The sequence below is a fragment of the Anopheles bellator genome, chromosome 2, assembly GCF_943735745.2.
Source record: "Anopheles bellator chromosome 2, idAnoBellAS_SP24_06.2, whole genome shotgun sequence".
Lineage (NCBI taxonomy): Eukaryota > Metazoa > Arthropoda > Insecta > Diptera > Culicidae > Anopheles > Anopheles bellator.
In genome coordinates this window covers 73,901,807-73,927,851 of record NC_071286.1, presented here as the reverse complement: position 1 = coordinate 73,927,851, position 26,045 = coordinate 73,901,807, and the positions used below count along the sequence as shown (strand labels likewise).

Genomic DNA, 26,045 nt, shown 5'->3' with positions numbered 1-26,045 from the left:
TGGTGGTGGTGGTGGTGGTGGTGGTGGTGGTGGTGGTGGTGGTGGTGTTCTGGCTGCCGCCCACCGCGTTAAACGAACCCCGAACGCTAGAAGGTGTCCGTCGCCGTACAGTGCCGTGCACGACTATGAGTCTGTTGGTAATCTCTTTTCGCACCGGTTACTTCGATCGAAATTTGGATGAAAAGTAAACGAAAAATCTTATGGCTGAGAAAGGCTTGAACATACTTTCGCGCTAGCTACGCATTGTACCAGGATGTTCAATAGGTTCAATAACCGCAATTCGATTAAAAAAAACATAATTTCATGGTTCCAAATACACGTTATTAATGATGAAAAACTACACTTCTTAAATTGATGATTATTATTGATGGATGAAAACACTTTCAACGCATGATTTTTTTTGGGTCTGGAAACAGATGGAAGTCGCTAGAAAATTGAATTGAATCGCACAACTTATTAAACACCCCAGCAGAGCATACAATAAATTGTCAAAGTCTCCGGGTCCGATACTGGAGCCCCAGTAGCAAGAATTTGAGAGATTTTGGATGGATTCTATGGCGCTTGTTACGTTTGCAGAAGTTTGGAGTAGCTGGAAAATTCAAGGTCCAAGGTTTTATCCAAACAAACACTTTGGACAAAAGACGCAAACAATCTCCAATATGATACCCATAAATACTCTTAAATTTAGCTGACCCATCCTTGATCCTGATAATGCATCAACGTGAATGGAAACGTTTTTATTGGTTCTTAATACGGCTCTGTCCATTTTAATAGAGAAGACCTCTTCAGAGAGAGTGTCTTCTCGACTCCGAAAAAAGTAAACATATCTTCATTGTGCTTCCTGAGCAGAATATTGCCTAAAAACAATTCGAATGCCAGTTCAGTGCTCATACCTTTTTTTCTAACTCGGCGAAAGAGGCAGTCAAAATGGTAAACGGATCCTAGTCCCCAGGAACCAAAATTGGGGAACTGCACCTACCCGTCCCAACTCAGCGTGAATCAGTACACTCCAGGAAAGGCCCTCCCTTTCGGGCCCGGACATGTGGCAAAACATATCCAATATGCGCGTTGAGCAGGTGATGTAAAGAAGGGACCCACTTTTAGTAGGCTCAAGACATTTTGACTTATACATCGACTTTCCTGTTTCTGGCCAACCCCGTAGCCTTCACCTTGCGCCGCTCCGTGCTGCTGAAGGTGGTGAGATTTCGTCGACAGTTCGAGGCAGCTCGTTCGCACCTGTCAGCGTCAACAACCCCAAATCTTGGGCCCATCGCCATCGCCCAACACACGAGCCACTTTCGGGACAACTGGCAGCGCTAAAAATCACAGTCACACGGGTGGTTGGATGGGCAAGAAACCGGTGCACGAGCGACGGATAAGTCCCCTCGTGCGGCTCCAGCCAGGAATGGCCACCTGTCACATAACGTGCGGGGCGATCGCTGGGCCCCATGCCGCATTTTCCGCTGTTTTCCAGTGTTTTCCGGCGTTGAAACATAGGTAGGCGTCAAACAGGATTAGCCAGCGACCACAAACCGGGGCGGGGGCCGGGTGATGTCCACAGTCCGATCCGATCGTCACGTGTTCGAAAAGCTCCTCAATTCGGCCTGTTTACAATCAGCGCCTCAGGGATTTACGTAACGTGGGCCCCGCGTATTGATTAATCAATCAAAGTGGAACCTTTTGTACGGAATCATGTAACAAAGTGGCCGTTCAATTTGGAACCTGGTTTGTTATCAAAAATGGAAACCCGTTTTTTATGGAACCTTTTCGGTAGCAATCGTGGAGAGTTCCTATCAAGTCTGCGGCGCTTGGCTTTCCAGCCACAGGACACTACTTCAAGTTTATTACCGAAAAATCAGTGACCAAGGCAGGGACGCGAATGGACGAACGGAAATGCGCAGCGTCACCAAGTGCTGCACATTCACCGTATCGGCCAGGGCGAAACGTGCACCGTCGATAATCAAATTAGTCCACAGGAAAAACAAGCGCGAGGACCACTTGCCTGGAGAACTTGCCTGGAGCGGCCACAACCGGCCCAGTTCGGTATCCCGTTGGGAGCCGAACGGTACCGGGAACGTGCCATCGGCAAGGAACATGTGCCAACCGTAGCCAGCTTCGAGTGACGGACAGGTGGACACGCCGTTTCTGGAGCACAGCGAGGAAAAACAGCTCGCAAAACGTGGAGCAATAGCCTTCGTTGACCCTGTGCAGCGGTAGAAATGGACACTCCTTGGTGGCTACTTTTTCAACCATGGGACCATGGGAGCCCTCCCCCCCCCGACCGCCTCCCAACCGCATTTGTAGTCGCGTGTTGTTCTTTATGATTTAGGAACCCATATAAGGTGCCCTCCGCAAGTCCGCGCGGGACTTGATTTGGAAGCGTCTCTCCGGGTCTATCGATTGGTCACCCCGTACCGAAAGAATGCGCCACTAGACGGAAGTGGACAGTGGGCCCTCCGAGCACGGCCGGTAATGAGGTGGCCGAGCAAACCCGATAACCCGTTCGACGTTCTTTCGCGTCGTGTCTGCGTCTCGGCTCGATGGATCCGCGACGAACGGTAATAAATACGCAAACGCCAATATACTGTCATCCAGCGAAGGTCGGTCACGCGTCTACAAACCGGAAGATGCCGTCGACGATGGATGACTTGCGGAAGGCCCCCGTGTGGCCAAGTGGCTTCGGTCGCAACCCAAAACGAAGCGATGTCGGTCGCAATTGCAACCTAACGCAACCTTTTGCGTTGCTTATGGGTAGGTTCATTAGCGGCGATGAGAAATAGTTCTCGGCCACCCGACCCGACCATAGATGGTCTGCGCACTGTCCGGGCGATTCTAGGGACCTGCGTTACCGTTGTAACGAACGTGGCTTGCTCCTATCGACGGTGGATAGCACGATCCGTCCGGTAATCCCAGCGCAAGGATACGCGGACCATAAAGTCCGGGTCGAGTTCCGAGTGATGTTTATTGTTGTCTGAAACACACTTGTTTTTGTACGTTTTACTACTTCACACTACGCGGGTTCGGGTTCGTAAACGGATTCGAAGGCCAGGCCATTGAAGTGCGCTGATCGGCGCGCAGGCTTACAGTGTGTGGTGTAAAATTGTGAAAATTATGACGAAATGCCACCCGGAGCTAATAAGGACAGGGCCTTCCCGCAGGTCCTTGGGAACGCTAATAAAATCCCCGTTTGGTCGTTTAAAGAAATTAAAACAAGTGTAAACACTCACAGCTCAAGCAGATCTAATCGGGCAGCCCCCGTGATCACGTTCGATTCACCGAAACCGGACACCGAAACACCCCCCCCCCAAATACGGGTTGGCCGGTGTAAAAGCTTCACCAGAAAGGCGACCGAAACTTCCGCATCGTTTCGACTTCGGGCAAAACTTTCGATTTTACGGACCGGTTCAATCACTCGCAAGGCAATAACACACGCCCGGCGGAGATCCGGAGCGGTCATCATCGGCGATCGATCGATCGGAAGTGCGATCTGTCGGAAGAGCCAGAAAAAGAAGAAGATAAAACTAAATAAACCCGCGGACCGAGTTCCGATCGCTGCCGCGATGTGATTAATTAACGTAAAAGGCAGATTGATTGTACCGCCGCCGATAGAGCGGTTCGTTGGTCCGGCCCAGTCCGCGGATTGGGATCGGGCGGCATCGCGATTGCGTATCTCGATTTCGGTTTGCCGTTTCTTTTGTTTGCCTTTTTTTTTGTTTAGTGGTCGGAAAAGATTGCCAAAGAAAGTGTGGTTTCGTTTCCTCCTGCCAAAGAAAACGAAATGACCACAACCCAATAGTGACTTTTGCTGACGTGGGGAAACAACAGCACACTGCACCCCCAAGCTTATCCCTGTGACAGTGTCAGGGTAGCCCATCATCAGGAGGCACAGGCCTTCGGTGGCCCACGACGGCCCTAATCAATAATGTTGTAAACAAATTAAATACTTTCCAGCGACCAAAAATAGCTAACCGCAAACCCGGGGGCAGCCCCGGGAGTGGGTTGGGGCTTTTCTCGGAACTCGAGAGGCTCCCTCCCCGAGAGGACTGCTGACTTTGGCTGACGAGTGTTTGTTTATGTTTCAACCGATCGCTGGCTGGGTGGGCTATGTGGGTCCCAAAGTTTTCAGTTTCAACTCACACAACATCTCCTTCTGTCTCTCTCTCTGTGAATGGTTCGGCCCTCGGTTCTCGTCCTCGGGGAGACGTCCTTTTCCGGCACGCACGGAGAATGTAAAACATTAACCAGCCGAAGCCGAACCGTTGGGTTATCGTTTTTGACGACAAAACTTTTATCGCTTCTTTTCGGGCGCGATGGTGCTCCGATAACCCTACACATCCTGCTGCCTGAACTGTGCTGTAAGTATTTTAGGGAATCATTGTTTTGTCAAACTAAAACCTATTTAACTAACCGTTTAAAGCCTACAACGCTTCGCGTTGACACAGCAGTTCGCAGAGTGAATATGTTAATTTGACAGTGGCGATCAATGGCTTCTAGGATTGGCTGCCAAATGGATGGAGCCATATATTCGATAATCCAATTTCGTTGGCGTTTAACCGCCAAACTTCCCAAATTTGAAACATTTCACATCGGCCAGATAATTTATGCAGCATTTCTTTCAGCACAAAAATTATGACAACCATCCGAGTGGGCCCGAATGGTGGTGACCAGGTGTCACCGAGCAACCCGCGCATTAGCATCTCCATCATCGGAGAAGGGCCGTAAAATATTTTCATTTGCATTTTACACACCCCTGACACGTCACAATGGTTTGCTTTCAAGCGCACGACGATACGATTATGCATTTTACTACGACGCACCGGTCCAAACCCGTTACCGAGTGAAGGGTTAGTTTCTCGGTTTTTTGCAGAAGGATTCGACGAACAAAAAAAATACGTTTGATTTGTGAATGGGAAACTTGTCCGATACGGCTATTTTGGGGAGGCGGCTGATAGCGTCGATGTCCTTTGTGCGCACCAGGAACCCTCATTAGGGATTTGGCGACAACCGTACCGGCCAATCGTCCTCGGTTTGTCCTCGGATCCTCCGTGGGCTAACTACTGGTCGGTCGGGCAGGTCGTAGGCCATGGTCGGAACTTGGTCCCACAACAAAGTAATGGGGAGCGACCCGGCGGCCCGCTGGGCGGATGTAACCCCACCGAAGGCCACGCGTTCGGTTCCCCATTCACGGTTCACCATCCTCTCCATCCGGCGGTTGACACGGCCACGGGGTTGTCGATGGGCGGCATAAATCATTACCGGATCGACACAGCACGGCTTCCGAATGGGCCCACGCACTCCGTGGCCAGCAACAAAGTTCGGGGACGATATTGTTCGATGCGATTGCGATCGGAATCGATGCCCGGAGCTGGAAGGACACTGCGGGTTTCGCACCAAAGTTGAGGTGGGTGTACCGACAATGGCGATGGCGATGTTCACAAAGAAGTAGATGAGTTAATGGCCGAAAGGACACCGACACGGGTGGCACGACGCGCATCCGGCGCAAGGACGCACCACTCCCTGCTGAGGCACTGGGCCCCGGAGGTGTGATGGGATGGGTTTCGAATTGTTTGATGAACACTTACCGGAGGGTAGAAAATCCGTCGCAGAAACACGGTCACGCAGTGCTCGGCGAAGAAACTGTAGAGACCGTATCCCATCAAGACCTTGAACGACAGCGGGGAAGGAAAGGTGTCCCGTTAACTAACTTGCCAATTAAACCCAGGCAGCTCTATGATACTAAATTCTGATGTTTGTTTTCCGAATGGTCTGGCTAAGGCCAAGATGAAGACCATGCAGTGGACAACAAAATCGATTCAGCCACTGCCCAACATAATTCCATTGCCATTGCTGACGGACGGTCCATCGGATGGCATCATCGGAAAGCGAATCGAATAAAGCTCCAATCAAAGCAAGCATCTTGCCCGTTGCCATAACTACTTTGTAAACAAACTACGCCAGCTACGCTTATGAATGCAATAAACACATCTCGCCGAGACGATGGCCATGATCTGGGCCCCAACTCGGTCCCGAGCCAGGAAGTCGGCACCCTTAACGAGACACTTCACCCACCGAGACGCGCATTAGGACCGAGTGCAGCACGAAGCAATGGACAGCGCTCGCAGATGATAATTCCGCATCGGAATCACACCCGTCCAATGTCACGACATCGGACGATCGATGCAACCCCCGTGCACCCTCGATCGGTGGCCTCGAACCTCTATCACGTTTCGTGCGCTATCACCGAACCGTGATCACGGCGTACTCTTTCAGTAAACAAACGATGACGTCAAACGGAGCTGTCCATTACCCATGGCTGACGGTTCGCCAATTACTCACTTTCAGGTGAAACAGGAAGCTGCAAAGTTGCGCCAATCTGCTCACCGACTGTTCCGTCTCACTGTGCTTGGAATTCATCGAAAGAACGCACGAGGCCGTCGCCAACTTCCCGAACTCGCTCTCGGGTGCGGCTCATTAACGGACACTTGGCACCGAACTTTGGAGGTCCCGACTCCCGACTCCTGCACACGAAGGCTTCAAACTTTCGGTGGCCTCCCGGGTGGCGGAAGCTACTCCTCCGGAACGCTCCTGATACTGCTGCTCCTGATGACCACTATCTGTGGCGTATCACTGAGCCCGCTCCCGACTGAGTAACACCGGTGTTTGCTCGACGGACGCGCGTTCTGCCATCAGCGCAACTGGCCACCGGGGAACGTGCCGGGCCAAATAGAACCTACCGGACCGGAGCTCCGCGAACAAAAAGGGAAAGCAAAGGGTCGACATGGGTTTGCGGGAGAGTGAGCACGAGCGAACGGGGACCACGAAGCCGTCGTGGCCAGATAATGAGTAAAACACGTGTATTTCTGCCAGGGGAAAGAAATCGTAAGCCGGCACATTAGGAAGGCTCTGTCACGGATGTGATTCAAACGGACAGCAACACACGATGGAGTAAGCTCCGCTAGCTTATGGGCACGGGCAACGAGGCACGGTAGAGAGGGCACTGTGGCTCTTTTATTGCTGGATCAATCAATCGAAACGATCGCCAGTTTTGTGCCGGGAGTGTTTTAATTGGATTTGGAGAGCCGATCGGGAGATTTGTCATCGCAGCGATATCAAGTAGGCAGGATAAGGCGATTTAAGGTTCTCGGTTTGAGGCGGTTACTCAAAGCCTTTTTTCATCTTTTTGTTTATTTCGAACCGCCACAAGTTGTTTATGACCCTCACCCATCCACTTCCATTCCCACTGTGCCGCACAGGCGCCCCAGTGGTGGCCAGCAGTTGGACGCGGAAAACTGGTTCCACCACTGGATTGGAGAAGGTCAGACCAGCCACTTACCATCGACGCGCACCACCGTGTCATTACACGTGTCAGGCTTCCCGTCGGACGATCGATAATCGTTCGCGAACCACCATTGCACTTTCTTGCACGGTCGAGGGACAAAAAAGATTACTTCCAAGCCAAAGCAGAACCAGTTACCGTTTGTTGCCTGTGGGTGGGCAAAATGACAGGTTTATTATAATACCGAACAAATACATTCCTAGCTCATCGAATCCTAGCACTTGTGACTGCCGGTGACTTCAGTTTCGGCGAGTTCACCACCTTTGTTAGCCTGTGATCCTCGGATCCTCGGCACTACTCCTCCGAGGGTCCTCCCAGTTTCTTCCCCTTTTTCCTAATTTAAATACTTTATTACTCCATACGTTATGGCATCTTGGCAGGCACGTCCTTAACCTAGCACTCGGTAGAACGGTCGCTCCCTCTGTGGAATAAATAGAGACTCGCGTTCGCTCCGCTAAACTTCGCCCGTCGATCGCTCACGCACAAATCGCTTCGGTTTTGGGCGTAATAAATAGTAAACTCTATAAGTTAGACATTTTACTTAGGCTAGTTAGTTGTTGAAATGAAAGATCGCTACCTAACGACCGCTCACCCGGGAATTAGGGTCTCCGCGCCTTTCTGAACACACAATCTTATTTGCTACTTTAGTAGTATGGATTAGCTGGTTTACTCTCCCCAAACAGGATGGTGACCATCGATCGGGCGATGGTGAGTCCTGCACAACTTCTTATCGGTGGTTTTTGTACAAAACATTGCCAGCAGATTAGCGCCAAGCCGGGTGGCACGTCTTTCGGGAGCCTCTGGCAGCATTCGCGAGAGCGTTTGAAGGAGTGGAAAGAATGCATTGCGAAAGGGTTCGTTCGTTCGTTCGATCGATCGAGAGAGAGAGAGAGAGAAGTCTTGTATTTGGTTTACGAAACGCTTCACTCAAGAAAAACCCCGCCAAGGGTCTAGATGAAGTCGCTGGCAGTGGATGGGAGTTGGCGGGTGAAGATTGGCTTTCTTCTAAGTGTCGCCGTGACCAGAGTTTCAGGCGTTTGCCTGACAGCGAAACTCATTTTTAACTCGCGCGAAACGAAACTCTTTAAGCGTATTACACATATCTCTAACCATCGCGATCCCGTTCTATGTACAGGTGTACCGAGTGATCTCCCGGACCTAGCTCACTGCCAGGCACTCGCTCAGAAGCACGTTGTGCAGATCGTCCATATCCGTCCAATCTTTGCGCTCGTTGCGTATGACGATGTTCCGAATGCATCCCTTGAAGTTTTCACGCATCAAGAGCGTCCCACTGGAGGCGGCATCTACGAAACGAAAAGACAAATCGAATCAATCTCGTTTCGCTCGAATCGCTTCCCTACCGGGAGATCCTTACCGGGTAGACCACCAATGTATAGTGGGGCCTTTGTGTTGACCCGCCCGAAGCTAGAGGTTCCGTGGGGCAGCAGTATCGACGGTGGGTGCTCATCGACCCGCAGCACGATCTGGTGTTCCTCGTACAAAGCGGAGATGTTGTGCCACCGATTGTCGCAAAGTGTGTACTTCGATGGTAGCGTCGTCGATAGGCGAGTCGGATTACCGTCACCGTTGTCCACCGAGAGAATGATCTAAAACGGTACAGAAAAAGGATTTTCCGATCACGATACGTCCAGTTCGGGAGTTCTAGCTCAAAGCATTCCGTACATTGCCATTGGAGATCTCCAGCGAAAGCGCGGGGAATCCGTTGATTTGGTCAGCGACACTCATCAGGATACCGTTCGTTTCCGACGTGCGCACCTCGAGCTCGATCTCCACAAACTTGCCTACGTTGAAGTTGCGTTCTACAACGAAACGGGGTTTACGTTATTTTCACTGCCTCGCTGCCGCAGCAAACACTATTCCAACTCACTATAGATGGCGTACGCATCGCCGGGGAAGTAGGAACCCTGCTCGATCCGTGGAAAGCACTGGCCCACGTTCAGGTGGCGACCGGGCCGAGCCAGATCCTGCGTGTTGTTGTTGATGGAAAACTTCCGCAGACATCCCTTAAACTCCTCCGGCTTCGGTTGCAGTTCGCGCGGCATTATCGGCACCTCGTCCGGCAGCCCTCCGATGTGGAGCGCGTTGGCCGCGTTCAGCTTCTTTGGTAGTTTGATCTGCGCCGAGCTGTGGCTGCTGCCAATCTGGACACTCAGCGTCGCTTTCTTCCTCACGCTGCTCAGCGTCACGTGGTGCCACTGGCCATCGTTTAGCTTCGGCGGAAGCAGCAGATGTTCGCGCTTGCGGCCCCGCACCGTCAGCCTCAGGACACCGTCCTTCAGCGCGAGCATGATGAAGTGTTTCGCCTTCTCTTTGGTACCCTACAATGAGGCAAGAAAACGATGGGTCCTTCACAAGGGTCACGAGGATCACAAGGAAAGGGAACCTACCAACGCCACGAACAGGATCCCGTTAGGATAGAACGTCCGGAAGTCGAACTCGATGTGAAAGTTGCGCTGCCAGATGTTCCGCGCCGGGACCATCACCACGGAGTAGCTCTGCGGTTTGTCGCCGTACTTGAACGCATTCGGTTCGTACGAGTAGCTGCCGACCTGTGCCGAACGGAGCGAAGAAAATCGAAACATTTACGCAACAAATAATCGCGGGGAGCGAGTCCTGCACAATTACCTTGTGAGTGATCTTCTACCCTTTATGGTTTTCAACAACTAATCAAGCGGCTAGTTTTGTGCAAAAGTTTTTGTGCAGGAACGGAACAAGTGAATGGCCGGGTTAGTGTGTGCGGCGATGGTTTGCGAGCTGACCGTTGTTAGAACCAAGCTACCGGTGGGGCTGTAGCCACCGAAAGTTACGCTAATCGCAATCCCGAACTACTGTACCGTGAGTGCCAAGTAAAATAATTAACCGAAAGAACCAATGCGATCATGCAGAAAACACCACAATAAAAAATAAAAATAGTAAAGGAATCTAGGCTACACTACGCTTGAGACGATCCCCACGCACAAGTGTTTTAGTGGCTAACAGTCGCCCTCTTGCTCCTGTGAGTTAGTAGATAAATCAACACGCTGTAAGTACAGAAAGGTTAGAAGTGAGAAAAGTGATGAGAGAATGATCAATAATAAAAGATTAAATAATCGATGTTCGTGTACGGAAGCGCAGATGAAACAACATTATACTAAAAAATCCCCCAAACACCTTATCAACTGAGAGCCCTTCGAGCTATGCAATCCGCTCCCTGACTCACCCTGTAGCAACCTTCCGGTGCGGCCTTAAAACTACGCCCAATCGGTTCGGTTTTCATCAGCGCCGTGTACAGACCCTGGCTGCCCATCGCTGGCCCGGTACGGCCCATCTGCACGTTGGAGAAGTTAAGTGCCTGACCGAACGAGACGGTCCGATTGTTGAACACCAGATTGGCCACCGTTCCCTCGAGACCGTCAAATACTTTCGCGAGCGTATCGAACGCCGGATCATCCGGTACTCCGCCGATGAACAGTCCGCCCGATTCACCGGGCATCGTTACGAGCGACGGTTGTAGCGATCGGGCCATCTGCAGCTGATCATCGATCCGCAGCTCGACGTGTCGTCCTTGCTTCACCACCGCCAACACATGGTACTCCCCATCGTTGAGCGTTCCGTTCGATACGAGCTCAATCCGGCCGGATCCACCATCCATCCACAGGTTCACTCGACCCTCGGACAAGAACACGGAGTAGTTGCCGAGCCGGTCCTTCGCATCGTAATCGTCCTTGATGCGACTCGGATAACCCGACAGCAACAGCAGACAGTCCGGTTGCATCGTACGGAACACGAACCCAAAGTGGGACCGTTTCTTGAGCGTAAACGAGGGCAGCTCGAGGTACCCGTTGCCGAAGAAGCCCGCCTTAGTGATCGTACTGTCGCAGGATGCTTCGATACCGAAGTGCGATGTGCTGCCGAGCGGATCGTACGATACGCCACTGATCTGGAGGCCTTTCACGCAGCCCAGGAACGCATGATCGGCCCCGGGAGCCTTCGTAGTGCCCGTCTTGAAACCGGGCGGTACTCCTCCTAGGTAGTAGGTATCACTGAGGACGGGCAACTTCGCGGAGCCGATCGGTTTGGTGGGTGAACCCAGGATGACGGGCTCACTGTTAACCTTCAGCACCCCTTCGTCGGTGCTGGACTTGCGGAACTGGCGTGAAGCTTCGACCACAACCCACGAGCCCGTGTTGTAACGTTTCGTGGTGTTGATCTCAAGCCGCGTATCATCACCGTAGTCCACCCGGAACATCAGCCGGCCCTGGTACAGCGTCAGGGATACGGATCGGTTCTAAAATAAAAAGCGTTATCCGACACAGTTCCTTTGGTACATTCCCTTCATTCCCTTACATTCTCTTCATCCAGCGCCAGGAAGATGAGTGCGTCCTCGTCGAGCGTCTTGAAGCTTAGGCTCAAACTAAACTGTAACCGTGGCTGGGGACTCGCTCGCTGCAGGACGGCATATCCGTTGCCGTTGAAGTTCCGCTCGCCCGTCGAACTGGCGACCTCCTGCGGTCCCAACATGGCGCCCGCACACGTTCCGCTCGTGCTGGTAAAGTGCCACAGCCCGATCTGTCGCTGGTCGACGTACAGCTGGCTAACGGCCACGCCGAGTCCCTGGACCGGTTCGAGTTCCGGAACACGCAGATCGTCCGGAATGCCACCAACCCAGACGCGGTGGCTAGGCCCAACGTTGAGCGTGGCCGCCGCAGGACTACTGGCCTTCGATTCGGTTCGGCCACCGGTAAGGACTCCGGTGTCCTGCATCCGGCGCACGGTTAGCGTGCCGAGATTGAACGTTCGCGAGGCATCGATAAAGTACCACGCGTCATCCTTCTTCAGATCGCGTACTTCGATCTCCTGCGGGTGCGTCATCTCGGTCACGGTGCCGTCCAAGCTCCAGAGTAGCCGTACCTTGCGCTGCCGTAGTTCGAGCGCTATGAACCGTCGTTCGTCGCCCTCGATGTAGACGAGCGGGGTGCTCTGTACGTTCGGATCGGTCAGTGCGATCGACATCACGATCCGGTTGGTGGTCGATGGTCCAAAGCTGGCCGGGGCGTACGATCGGATGCAGGCCGCCGTCGATTCCATCGAAACTCGTATCTAAAAAGTAGGGGAAAACGGACAGTAAGAACCAAAATGCGTTTCCATGGGCACCTTCTGTAACTTACTCCCTCGGCCGCGTGCTTGGACCGGGCGATTCGATCACGCAGATCCTGCAGATTCACCGCAAACGTGCGGTTCCACGTCCGGAACCGTTCCGCCTGTGTCTTGGCGAGCCCCTCGATACCGTTCAGTTTGTCCTTCGCCTTCCGAATGTTCCCAAACGTTTGCGAAACGTTCTCCTCGGCCAACCCAAACTTGGTGTCCCACTCCGGCTCGAGGGATTTCAACTTCAGCTTCAGCTTGTACACATCGCTGTTCAGGTTGATTGCATCCTGCCGCACAAACTTCATCTGCTCCGACACGATGCTGGACCGATCGAGGTCCGCCTGGACTGTTTTCATCGTTGCGCCACGCTCCACCTTGCCCACCTCGTCCATCAGATTGTTGTTCTTGATGGCTGTCTGCCAGATCTGGTCCTTCAGGCTCTGGACGCTCTTTTCCTTCTGGATCATCGTCTCGTTCAGGGCCGTCGCCTTGGCCAGCTCCTTCGTCGCGCGCGTCGTCAGGTTCGTCGACACCTCGAGTGCCCGCTCACTCTGGTCCGTAATCGTCACGTCGTGCAGCGGATGTATCAACTGGTCCGCCTTCTCGACCATGTTCGTCGCATTGTCCGCACTCTCCTGGGCCGCCACAATCGCACCGATAATGTTCTCGTACGCTTGGCTCGCTTCCATCGCCTTTGCCGAGGCGTCCTCCGTCGACTGGAACTTGTGCCGGAAGTGATCCGCTTTCGTCTTGAGCTGCTCGGCGTGTCGGACCGCCTGTGGGATACGCGTTTCGAGCAGGATATTTTTCTCGCGCGTTAAATCTTCGGTCGATTCGTTCAGGAGCTCCACCAGTGCGGCCAAGGTGCCATTATCCTGTGCCAGCTGACCGTAGTTGTCGTCCAGCTGCTCCAGGTTGACGGCCGTTCCGGCCAGAATGTTGGTGTCGAGCAACTGCTTCACCTCACGCTCGCTCTCTAGCGCTCCACCGTACGCGTCCCGTACCCGTTCCAGGTGCTTCTGGTTCGTGGTCTGATACACTTCCGTTTCCTGTACGCCACGGAACACGTGCACCGTGTAGTTCTGCAGATGGCCCGCCTTCAAGTGGAGTTGCTCGATTTCGAACTTCACATCATCCAGTCGGGCAGCCTGACGATCGACCACTCGGGATACGTTCGACCAGAGATCGAACTGGTGCTGGGCACACTTGCCCACCCCGTCGTCGAACTCTATCCCCTCGAAGCGTTCGCGAATGTTGGCCAACAGATCGTTCGCTTCCCGCACGGCGAGTGGCAGCTTGATGTGGTGATCTCCGACACCGTAGTTCTGGAGCGTAAGGATCGCTGCCCGTAGCTCCCGGTCGATCGTCCCGATCTCGTCGGCCAGCTCGTTCACCCGCTCGGTACACTTCACCAGCTCACCCGCTCGGTTCGTGGCACGGTTGTCCAACTTCATGAGCCGTTTACCCAGACGGGTTGCGTTCCGTTTGAGAGGTTCCGCAAAATCCACCGTGAACTGTTTGATCGTGTCTTCCGCCTGTAACAGGCGAGCTACCCGATCCGCCATCTGGCGGGTTCGCGTTTCGTATTTGGTCAGTTCCACCCACGGGGCGGGTATGCCGTGCCGATCGATGTGTGCCGTTTCTTCGTCCAGCCGGCTCGACAGGATCTCGAAGTCGTCCATCAGCGTCACGGTGCAGTTATCGCAGACTGGAAGTGGAAAGCAAACGTTATTTAAATCGCTCCACACTGTCAGCGGAAGGACTCACCTTTGCAGCGGTAATCCTTGACGATGTGCTTCGGCAGCTCGCACCGATCACACCGCCGGCCGATCACCCCCGGCCGACAGTGACACTCGCCCGTCTGCCGATCACACTCATCCGACATGCTGCCCTCGCGGTTACACTCGCATCCCTCACAGTGGCCCTGATCCAGGTGGGGTTGGCCAAAGTATCCCCGCATACAACTATCACACAGTGCCCCGGTGTAGCCCGGTTTGCACACACAGTGCACATCGCTACCCCGCACCGTACAGCCTCGGGCAAAGTTTTTCCTCGTCTCCGGACACGGACACGCAGAACACTGGCCTACGTTCGGATCACCGTAGAATCCTTCCGCACAGCGTTCACAGTGCTCACCACCGGTGTTGTTGCGACAGTTCTGTGGGAACAGAACACGAGAAGCATTAGAGCACGAAGATCCTGCTGCTGACCCTTACGACTCACCAGACAGACGCCCGTTTCCGGATCGCACTCCTCGCTCCGACCGTTACATCCGCACGGGAGCACCTGGCCGATCATATCGTCTACCGTGGCCCACTCGAGATCCACGATCGGCAACCGGTGCCGATAGTGCCCCCGGCCTGGGTTCTGACAGGACAACCCGCTAAACTTGGCCCCGCAGGAACACTGCTCCACACTGTAGGCGTGATTATTTTCTGCGCCGGCCACAAATATCCCTGCGTCGAGCGATACGTTTGTGAGTCTGCCGAGGGAAAGGAAGCGTTAAAGCGATAGCTGAAGTCCTTCAGAGACGTGGCCCAACTTACACCACTTGCTGGAAGTCGACCGTGGCGGTGGCACGCACAAACACGTGCCGTACGTTCTGCAGGGCCGTCATAAGGATCGTCCGGTTCGCCCGGGATCCATCGTAGTGATTCCGCCACCAACTCCCAAACAGGCGTACCGAGTACAGATCGTGGTCCGACGAGCGGACCGGTTCCTCGTAGAAATCCAACACCAGGTTCTCGTGCGTATGTAGCTGCACCAGCGGGAACTGACGCAACGAAGGATCGGCAATGGCGACGGTGGCACCTCCCGTGACGAGCGTGAAATTCAGCAACCCTCCGTAGCTACTGGTCCGATCGCCCAGAAATGGCGCAGGAAGCTGAAAGTACAGCGGATACCGGAAGGCACTGTGCGCCAGGATCGACACGTTGCCGGTCGTGCCCGGGATCAGGTCCAGGTTGTTCATGTTGGTAATGTTGGCACCCTCCCGGCTCGTCTGCCCGAGCTCCACGAACACCAGATAGTCCACCAGATTTTGGACGTCACTGGCCGGCCGCTCGTCTTCCGGACGATACTCGACGCTCAGGTTGCGGGAGCCCTTCAGCCGAATCTGACCCCACGAGTGCTCCCCAAGGGCACACTCCGTGGCCCGCCCGAAGCAGAAGCAACGCGTGCAGCCTTCCGGATTGAGCGCCACCAGCCCGAACGTGCCCTGCCGGCACAGGTCACACTTCGCACCGTACACCAGCTCCTTGCAGGCGCACTGACCGTTCCGATCGCAAGGATACGTCGTCCCGTTCGCGATGGTTCCACGCTCGTCGCAGCCACACCGCCGGCAGGCCGGATATCCGTAGTATCCTTCGGCGCACTCGGTACACTGCCGCCCGGTGTAGCCTTCCTTGCAGCTACACTGACCATCCTGCTTATCGCACGACTGGCCAATCGAACCGACGATATCGCAGGCGCATTGCCGGCAACCCCGCTGGAACTCGTTGCCCCACGTGTTGGCGATACACGATCGACACTCACTCCCGTGACTGTTCGCCGGGCAGACGCATCGGCCCGTGTCCGGATCGCAAACGTACGCTGGACTAGCGCACTGCTCGCAGCCTGAGGATGGAGGAAGGAGTCAGGTGACAGGAGACCAGTAGGGAGACCACGGAAAGACTTACGCTTGCAGCCCTGCCCGCTGAATCCGTAGTAGCCGGTCTGGCAGCGATCGCAGCCGATACCCTCGACGCCGGTCTTGCAGAAGCACTGCCCCGTGTAGACGTCGCAGCCCTCCAGCTCACTGCCGTTCGCGTCGCACGAGCACGCCACACAGCCCTCGCCACTGTCCAGGTTCCAGTGGCCCTTCCGGCACAGGTTACACTGGCGTCCATCAATGTTCGGCCGGCACTGGCACTGGCCCGTCCGATGACTGCAGGCCGGTCCGTGCGAGCCCTTCGGGTGGCAGTTACAACCTGTTACAAAACACACAGCAGATCGGGCGAGATGAGTTGAGAAACGGGTGGTGGAAAACCTCAAAACCCAGCTCAAGTGGCACGGCTCCAGTTACAACACACCGCCACGAGTTGGGAATTGATCGGGAAATTACTCGATATAGCTGCCGATCGAAGGCAAATCGAGTCCGGTCTGGCATCGACGATGAATCACGATCGCCACATGAGATCGCACGCACCGCTCGTCGGCGCTGATGAAGATCGATTGTGAGTTGCGGCCAAAGAAATGGCCTCAATCGGACGCCAATCGACAGGCATTCCTATCTCGCGGCTCGTTCACTCACGATCGGGCGCACGAACACCAAATAAGTCTCGCCGGGCCGCGCGGACATGCCAAAAATATCGGCCACGCTAATTCCGGACCGCGCGCCTGCTACCGCACTTGAGAGGACCCCGGCGGCGCGGTCCAGGAGCGGGTAGGTTCCAGAGATTCCCTGTCCGAATCACGACCCGGCGCGACCCTTCGAAAGTAATCTCACCCATCGCCCGGTAAACGCTCTCTTTCTCTTCTTTCGGGGGAAAAGAATAACGAGAATGTCAGAAAAAACAAAGTTTCGCCATCCTTTCGGGCGCTGATACGAGAGGTAGATCATCATGATACGCGGTCCCTCGGTCGGTCGTGGACACTGCACCGCAATTTTCACATAAATCTTGACGCATGGCCACTCTCTCCGGTGCCTGGGTTCTTTTAAAGATTCACCTTTTTGACAAAATCCCATTATGCCATAAATCAGAATGATTTACAAGCGTCCAGCGTCCGATCAGCAAATCCAATATTTGGGCGATCAGTGATATGAACTGTTGATTTTCGCCCCGATTGAGGCATAATGAAAGTGGAACTTAGTACAGGAAGTGTGGTAAGTTCCGCAAGAGTAAATATTTGAATGAAAGTCCTCATTCGGTAAATGTTGATGTCTATTAGGGCTTTGAATTAATTCATGAGGTTTGAAGTAATGGTAATTTAATGGATTTTTAAGATGAAGAAACGAAAGAAGTTCTTGTAAACTGAATCGTAACTGGTGATGAAAAGTGGACTTACTACGAGAAACCTAAACGCAAAAACGTCTGGGTACAGCTTAGCGAACCAAGTCCATCGCAACCAAAGCGAAGTATTCAAATAGTTTGGCTGTGCATATGGTGAGATATGAAACGTGTGGTTTACTATGAGCTAAACCCTAATGAAAATATTGATAGACAAGGCCATCGACAACTCATGGGATAAGCGACAAGAATGGGATAAAAGACATGATAAACTAATTTTTCAACATGAAAAAGCTCGAACACACACCACAAAACCGGTCAAAACCTATCTCGACAATGTCGTATTTACCAGCAATTGTTTCTTCGGACTAGTACTTGTTCCGTTGGTAACGACGAATAACTAGTAACGATTTGGCAGCACAGCGGTTCATTTCTTATAAAAGTATTGAAAAATGGGTCTCTGATTGCTTCTTAAGAAGAGGAGCTCTTTTGACACGAAATCCAAGAGTTATGTGAAATATGAGAGGCCATAATTGTCGAATGAAAACCGCCAGGGTTAATTCAAAGTCCTAATACCTAAACATGACGTTCCTGTCTAGCAAAACTCAACGACTCAACGTAGTACCGGGATTAATTCGATTACTCGTCGAAACAAGCGTGCTTATTTCTTGAGAAAATAAAATGGCTCACGCTGAGTAACGGTTGCAACGTGGGTTTCGTGGGAAACGCATGTTTATCACTTTCATCTCTCGTCGGCTGCAGAACATTCTTCGTCCAGCTCAGTTCCACCAATAACCATAAAGCCTGTGCGCGGCTGACTAGTTGGCTGTCGGTCCGGCAGTGGCCAGTCGAACGGTTCCTCCGGTAATTAGTGAGGCTAGGAGAAACCCTTGTAACATGCCACGGTCTCAGCGGCACAAGGTACACGCAAAACTACTTATGCGCGCACCCACCAGACCAGGCCACACATTATGAGTAATGTAACGCCGGCGATGTTATTTCGCTAGCCGCTAACCGATCCGCCCGTATGTTTTGTGGTGGGCCGCGAACAGCGAACAGCGCAAGAAACATAAATCCAGGTAGCACACCGTAAAGTAAATATTCATGCTGTGAAAATGTTCCCCGGCCTCGGATCGAATCGAGGTAGTTTAGCCCCCGGCCAATGGGCACGGGGGGTTCCCGGTCGGAAAATGATCGGTGTGGCGGTAGCCGGAGGCCGATAATTAAACGATTAGTCTAACCAGATCCGTAAACATAATGGGAAGGAGTGGCGCGCTGTAGTGCGAAAAAAGGTTTAGCAATGTTTCGGTTCGACCAACGGAAGGGTTTTGATATCGAATCGTCCACCCACAAAACCGAGCTACCAGGTTCCGAGCAGCGAACACGGCCAACGGCCAGACCTGGGAAATGTTTGCTTACACCCACAGCGAGGCAACGATGGAGAGGTATCCTTTTTCCGACACTCCACCCTCGGGATTAGATCCTCGTTAGATTGAATCACCCCACGTTTCTGGCAGATCAGCCACAGGCGTTGGATCTTCGGCCCCCCAACCAGGACGATTAGTCTTTGTTTCACTTTCGACTTGAATTGTTGACGGATATTTGGAGTGGCGATTTAATGAGCGTTTACGCATACCGCATTTAAAAATAGATCCCCAAATTGGCTACGCGCGTGAGATCATCAAATTTCAAGTGTGATATCATTTTCACATTAGAACCAGGCGGGCGGAACTATCTGCTACCATTTAATGGAGCGAAGGAAACCGATTGGAACGCGACTCCCGAAACCATATCCGTTACGCTGCACATTAGTCGCTAACGATCGTACAACGTGAGAATAAATGGGCCCACCGATGACCTGCTGACAAAACGGTATTAGTGTGCGACAACGAATAAGCATCAATAAAAGTCGGGGACCAACAGGGTCCAGGTCCCTTTGGAGCGAGCATCTGTCTCTGTCTGCGCCCTGCTAAGCCGCCTTGCTAAGAAGATTGACTTCCTTAAGCCGCGCAGTAATTTACATCGGCTCGGGCTTCCGATCCGGCCAACACAAACAGAGCGCGAATCGTAGCCAAACATTGTCCCGGCGGGGCCAGATTAAATCCCGCTAAAACAACCAAACACGGGCACGTGGCCGGGGCGCGGGAGGTGTGATAAATGCAATTTACAGTCCATTTTCCGTGGCGTGGCACGATCCCGGCGCGGACTCGCCGACAATCCCGGGCCCCGATAACGATCGTCATAATTTATCGACTTTCGGCTAATGGCGGTCGGGTGATCCGCCGCCGTCTGAAGTAGCCTTGCGCAGGAGAGTCCACCACGGAACCGGTAGTGGCACCGTCGTCTATTAATCAGTCATATGCGTGCCTGTGCAGCCGTTGGCCGTTGGCCCTCTTTCAGGCACGAGTCGCGAGAGGTGTCGAGACCAGAGCAAATCTCCAAATCCTATAAATATCTCCCCTGGCGTAGACTGCACCAGACGAACGCAGCGCCGAGCATCATCCCCGTCGATCCCATTCGTTTTTCTTTTTATTTTCCCAACTCATCAAACGGAGCATTCGCGGCAGCATCGCGGCCGTGCAGTCACATTGGACACTGGCCGTCTTGGACGGATCTGGGGCACCTGGGGGGAACGCAGACGACTGCTGCGATCCGTCTGTCGCATTTGTTTGCGTTTCGCTGTGGTTTCTTCGCCCGAGTGACCGAGACGTAACAGGTTGAACCGATACAACCACCATCGTTCGCTTTGATTGATGTCAGAACATCAGGAACATCTGTTTGGAGGGGGTCCCCGACGGGCCCTCGCGTGATTTTTCACCGACCTCTCTCTCTCTCTTGGCCGCCAGGACTTCAAACGCAGCCCGGCCACCGTTTGCTTGACGATCGCCCTGTTTACGATCCTCGACCGTTTGTTCCCGGTTTTTATGGGAGCTTGTTTGTTATGGGCTGTCGTCGTCGTCTTGGCCATCGGAGTCTGGCGTCTCGGAGCCTCTCTTCGCGGAACCCAAATTTGTTCGCCAAGCCAAGCGCCTCACATTTAATTATCGCCCCCCAGTCACCTCAGTGGCGTGTCATGTTGTTCACTCCCGGTGGGGGGTTCCGAAAGCCCGAAATGAGTTTTTAATGCTTGTCCTAATGAACACCACGTGCTGCAATGTGGAACCTTTCCCGTTGTGCTGTGACACTTTCGTATTGGTTTGTTGTGGTTTTCCTTTTTTGGATCACCAATCCAATCAGAGAACGTCAGTTGTGGTGTTTTTTTGAAGGCTATTTATGTTTGCGTATTTCGTCACCTTTTTGATCACACACCGGAATCGGGAGTCTGATTTGATTGGAGGTAAAGCGCCGCCGGCTTCCAGTCGTCTCTTGTAATGTGATGCCGACTGGTCCATCCACTGGAGAAGGCAGCATTTTCTTGCTCAATACCTTCACCTTAATTAATTTTCTTCCTTAAAATGCGTCAAAAATAATACAAATTGCGGGAATGTAACATTTGAAAGGGTCTCTAACCACCATTAGAAAAGCTTCAAATGAAATACCAGGCGATCAGCGACGTGAACATAACTACAGCAACAGGAGTAACAGTTAATAAATATTTTGATGAACAGTTTATGAGAATTAGAAAACATCACTAATGGGAATGTCTTTCTAATTCTTTTAAGTTTGCTTTACAGTCAAGTGTTTGACTCCTACGTGCATGTCTTGAAGTTTGTAACTAAATTTATATTTTTGTCTTTTAAAACGGAGCCTTATTATCATCATCATCATTACATTTGTGCACTCAACATGATGTACTGTGTACATGAAACTGTATATTTTATTTTATGGTCGATTAAAGTAATTTTAAAATAATGTTTTACCACAAGGCGGAAGCCAAATCATGCAAAAGAACGAAAGAAAAAGATAAGATATCCATAAGATTAAAGATAAGAATTCCATAAGATCTCTCATCTAGCCTAGTCATCTACTGGAGCTCGGTAAAATTAAAGAAAACTGAAACGAATCTTATCAGTTCCCTTCGTATCATCGGCCCACATTCGTGGAAATCGTCCAAATCAGAGGGCATCACAAAACAACACACGGTCACTTAACAACTCACTCACCGGTGTTGGCTTTTCTCTCCCCGCCCATTTGGCGATGGACTCGAAATTGAACGCCACACCAACCTAGACCATAAACAATCATCGTCCCTATCAACCCGGATCGTTGCGATCGTTTCGATCGCCGTGGTACCCGAAATTCGAGCAACCCGAACCAAGCTACAAGCTTCAGTTAATTAGTCAGTCACTCCGCGTTACACCCGGGAAAGGGACAGAAAGCCGGAGCTAGATAGGTTTGTCGCCACAAAAACCTCGGTCGATTGTAAAACTTTTACGTCCGATCGGTCTTCCGGCCACACTCCCGGGTTCCACGGGACCCTCGAGGAATCGTGTCTTTCTCTCGCTGACTTTCCACAGGGCATGATGCATGATTTATCGACAACTAACAGCACTCCTCGGCGGAGGGTTGTTATTTGCTCACAGGGCCCCCCCCGCTTTCTGGCCGGAATGTGGAAGAGGTCGGCTACGTGTTTTACGAGTGATGTTCTGCAAGCGTGACTCTCTCATTTGTTGCGACGCAGCGCGCGCGGTGCCGTACGATCCGGGAAACTCTGGCAACGGGACAACCCCTTCGACCCAGAATCCACCGACCGGGGAACACCGCGCGCTATCGAATTACTTGTTTTGGTAAACTTCATCTAACATAGGGCCTAACCTCGCGAAGGGCACAAATGGGACATGTAACGGAGAGCTGTCGGAGGGAATGGAAAAAAAAGTCCGCGATCTTCCCATCGGTGGAACTTGTTCGGCGCGAGAACCAGCTCGTTCTGGACCTTAGATCCCCGGCGTCCCCGTATCACGGGCCGGTTCTCGGTATAATGTCTGCGCTGGCGCGTTCCCTTTCCCGGTTACGATTTGTTACGATTTGCCCGAACCGCACCGGATCCGCTTACATTCCCGGGCAGTCGGCCACGGGTTCGAAGCCGCCGCCGCCGGCCAGTGCGGGCGAAGTGAAATGGCCATCCCGGGCGACTCCCAGACCCGGTCGTGTTGCAGTGAAAATTGAGCAATTACCGAGGAAACGCCATCGCGAGCCCGCTGTCGTCGACCTGCCTGCTTCGCCAACTTCGCTTCCGCGAACTGCAGGCGATCCGTGCTAGCCGCCATCGGTACGGGGAGCATCGTTCGGATGCAAATCGCGAAAATATTAATCCGCGAGCTAATCGTGTTATGGTGGCCGGACCAGTGCGGCCACGTGATCAGTGCCCGAAGTACCCGAAGGCACTGCTGGTTGGTCTCAGGTTGCGGTACTTGGCAATCCCCCCGGGGGTCCCTGGAGTTGTGTTTGGGCTAGGAGAGAGGATAGATCGGTCGAACAGCGAGATCAGCGATGACTTGTTGCCAATCAGATCCGATGCATCAGTGCGATCGATGGCGGCGACCCTTCGAGGGACGCAGAGAACCCTGGCCCCTAGCTCCGCATCCTCGTTGATGCTGCAACGAGGCTCGCTTTGTGATACAATGTCGCAACGATCGCTGAATCGATCGTTCGGCTTGTAATTTTGCGATCACCACAGGCGCGCAGTTAATCTTAAACGGAAGGTATGGGAAACTTCCCCAGAAAAATTGTGACTTTTTAAAATAGAACTCCGGAGCGGGGAGTTCAGCTTCGATTGTTTGCACACTGTATGCTCACGGATGGAAGGATGTTGAAAGCAAAAACTTCCGTCCCGCCGCCGACGTCGAGCGCTCATTAGCGTGGCCTCAGCAGAGGGAGTTGCCTCACCGTTCTGGGTGTAACGATAACCCATCGCAGCATCGCGGGAATTGTTTACACAACTCGTCGTCAGTCTGCCTGCCAACCCCTAGAGGAGCCATACGCAACCTTTACATTGATAGCGGGCACGGAACGGGATTTTTAATCGGCCACAGCAAGCGAGATAACGAATTTAACCGGATTGCCAGCGCGAAGGGCTTGCACAATTTTGTTTGTAAAACACTGGACCGGACCGGGGTTCTCAATGAAAGTTCGCCTCATTCAGCGCAACACTTCATTCATTCGCGCGAGCCGTGCGAGAGTCCTTCAAACGCCAGCCAGCCGAAGCCGGCATCGTTTCCGTCCGCGTTCGGGGCCACCCCCAAACGGGATTCCTGAAGAGTAAAGTCAAACATTTTTAACAACCTACGCAAACGCGTAAAACTGAAACGCTAACGCGTGCGGCAGCCATTACGGGTTTGTCGACATAAATCCATAGACACACCCGCCCGTAATTTAAGTGCCGGAGGTGCAAAAAAATGTGTCCCCCAGCGTCCGATATCCCTTCCCTTCGCACGTCGTCGTCATTTGATGGGTTTATGGTTGAGCCGAGCGATTGCGGCCACCGTCTGGCGCATGATTATTTCGCGAAATGAAACGTGAAGCTACGCGGTTTCGTTTTTTTTTTTTTTGCCGGTCCACTTGTCTAGCTCGGTCTCGGTGCGCCAGTGAGTGTGATTCTGAGCATCACAAACACAGAGGATGCTCGGGCCGTGTCGCCTGGCCGCTGGCCTGCTTTTGAATATGTGTTTATGTTTTTGCACCCTGCCGGCCAACTTTGCCGTTTGCGTTTTTTTTTTCGTCGGCGCTCGGGAAGAGAGAGAGAGGTCAGCGCGTCTCGGTCTCGGACTGTCCGGCGCCGATCTTCTGGCCATTTCCTAGACCCTAGGCCCACGAGACGAGGGACGACGTGAACCACGCCGGCGCTTTGATGAGAGAGTCGAAATCTTTTCTACAAATCCCAATGGCCAATAAAAAGAATCTACATCCCCGCATCAAAGAATGGGAAATATTTTATAATTAAAGAACCAACTCCCTCCCCACCCCGAAGCCCGGCTGATCGTGATCGTTGAATTTGGCTGGAAGATGAATGGTTTCGCGGTGCGTATGCGTAAGAGGCCCCAGCCCGACCCGAGTGAGGAAGCGAGATCCTCCGAATTCGAACGACGGCGTTGCGTTACCAAATTCGGTACCGAGTAACCGGTTGCCGGAATTCACGGAAACAACATCGTGCTGCGGCGCGAACGACCAAAACTATGAGGTCATCGGGCATCGGGCGGCTTGCGATCGCTGACGCTGACCTTCAGCGCACGCGGCCGCCAGATCTTATCGTAGCATGATTTCGTTAGCCCCGTTTACGGCCCTCGGCCTCAACCCAGCGCCGCACCAGTTATGAAACGAATTTGATACATTTCGGACCGACGGAGCGATTCTAGGGCGAGTTCTAGTCGGGCACAGAAGGCACGCTGACCGTTGAAAGTATTCGGTTGCCTTGCCTTGGGGCGATCCGCACGCCCAGGACCTGAAAAGCGGTCCGCGGTTTTGGAATTGCAAACCCCGCGTTGCTGCAGCGCGATTCGAGACAGTCCGTTGCGCAATTCCGATTGCGAGGTTTCTTTCGTCGAGGGTCCACACTCTTAAGTCGGCTGCCCACAAAGCACCGGTTCCTTCGCTGTTAAAGGGGGACACTCTTCGATAGGAGAGACGATCGAGTGACATCATAACGATCGAATTAATCCGCCGCTGACGCGTACAATGAAGACGGTCTTATCCGTCCGGAAACCGCCGAATGGAAGGGCCGGACCACTTCAGTGTCGAGTTTGCGTCGAGGCTGCACTTTTGGTCGCGCCGCAATAAAAAAGGAACAAAGTAAATGGGAAATGTATTTTCAATTAATCTACCCCGCGCCAGACGGATTGTTGGCGGAATCGCAACGCAGTCTCGAGTCTTGAGAGAGTGGCCATTCTGAGGGCCACTCTCGGATATGTGGCCACTAATCTGTCTGTCGCGTCGAATGTCGGGTCACACGGCCTGCCATCTGAATGCAATTATCCTTAAGCCAGTGGTCGATCGAGCAGGATTTTTTTTGCACTCATTTCATTCATGCCTTGCTGGCCGTTTCCTGGATCCATCTAGATCCAGACCAGCTCCTAATCGGCCCGCCCCCGGTGTCCAATTACTACTTTCCTTGAATGGAACAAACTTTCGCTCTGTCCACAGTGTCCATAATTTTTCGGATTATAATGTTTCTCTTACGTTATGGGGCCCGGGAAGAAGTATTACGCCTCGATGGCGCGGACACGAGCAAAAGTCGTTCCACCGGTGACCTTTGTAAAAGATTGGCCCCCTTTTCGGTTAACCTCTGAGACATTTTTTCCCGCCCAGCCTCCGGTGAACCCTCGATCATGTCCGGCTCGTTACCGGCACGGTATGAAAGAAACGCATTCTCCCGCAAGCTATTTACGCTATGCAAATAGACGCGCGAGAAGGCCTACCGGAGGGACCTCCTTCTCGGAATGCGCGGGAGTTGCAGAGTAGATAGCTGCATGTACCGGAAGACCAGCAAAACCAGTTTCCAGCTCATCACGCCGGCCACGATCGGGGCGTACCTCATTCATTCACCGGCGATCCGTCCTGACACGGCCGGTGGCTAGCAACGGATTGGGACGGGTTTTTTGATAACTCCAAAACAAGGCCCTTTTCGGAAGGCGCAGGGT

The 26,045-nt window shown here is 52.9% G+C and overlaps 2 protein-coding genes across 4 annotated transcripts in view; both read right to left on the bottom strand.

Moving 5' to 3' along the window:
- Window positions 1–6,657, bottom strand: part of LOC131212016 (dual specificity tyrosine-phosphorylation-regulated kinase 2-like) — a 56,281-nt gene extending 49,624 nt beyond the window's left edge. For all 3 annotated transcript variants that reach the window (XR_009156919.1, XM_058205732.1, XM_058205733.1), the window contains exons 1-2: window positions 6,337–6,657; window positions 5,583–5,663 (exon numbers count right to left, since the gene is read on the bottom strand). Coding sequence is in view for 2 of the 3 variants with exons in the window: in XM_058205732.1 (XP_058061715.1) it covers window positions 5,583–5,663; window positions 6,337–6,414 (159 nt within the window). In the remaining variant the exon portion in view is untranslated. The remainder of the gene's footprint in view (window positions 1–5,582; window positions 5,664–6,336) is intronic.
- A 1,837-nt stretch (window positions 6,658–8,494) lies between these two features.
- The window catches only part of LOC131208033 (laminin subunit alpha-1), a 72,003-nt gene continuing 54,452 nt past the window's right edge, over window positions 8,495–26,045 (bottom strand). Inside the window, exons 9-20 of the mRNA XM_058200675.1 lie at window positions 16,162–16,452; window positions 15,031–16,099; window positions 14,708–14,966; window positions 14,252–14,642; window positions 12,505–14,192; window positions 11,684–12,436; window positions 10,557–11,624; window positions 9,745–9,906; window positions 9,225–9,675; window positions 9,020–9,156; window positions 8,712–8,943; window positions 8,495–8,640 (exon numbers count right to left, since the gene is read on the bottom strand). Of these exons, the coding sequence (XP_058056658.1) occupies window positions 8,495–8,640; window positions 8,712–8,943; window positions 9,020–9,156; window positions 9,225–9,675; window positions 9,745–9,906; window positions 10,557–11,624; window positions 11,684–12,436; window positions 12,505–14,192; window positions 14,252–14,642; window positions 14,708–14,966; window positions 15,031–16,099; window positions 16,162–16,452 (6,647 nt within the window). The remainder of the gene's footprint in view (window positions 8,641–8,711; window positions 8,944–9,019; window positions 9,157–9,224; window positions 9,676–9,744; window positions 9,907–10,556; window positions 11,625–11,683; window positions 12,437–12,504; window positions 14,193–14,251; window positions 14,643–14,707; window positions 14,967–15,030; window positions 16,100–16,161; window positions 16,453–26,045) is intronic.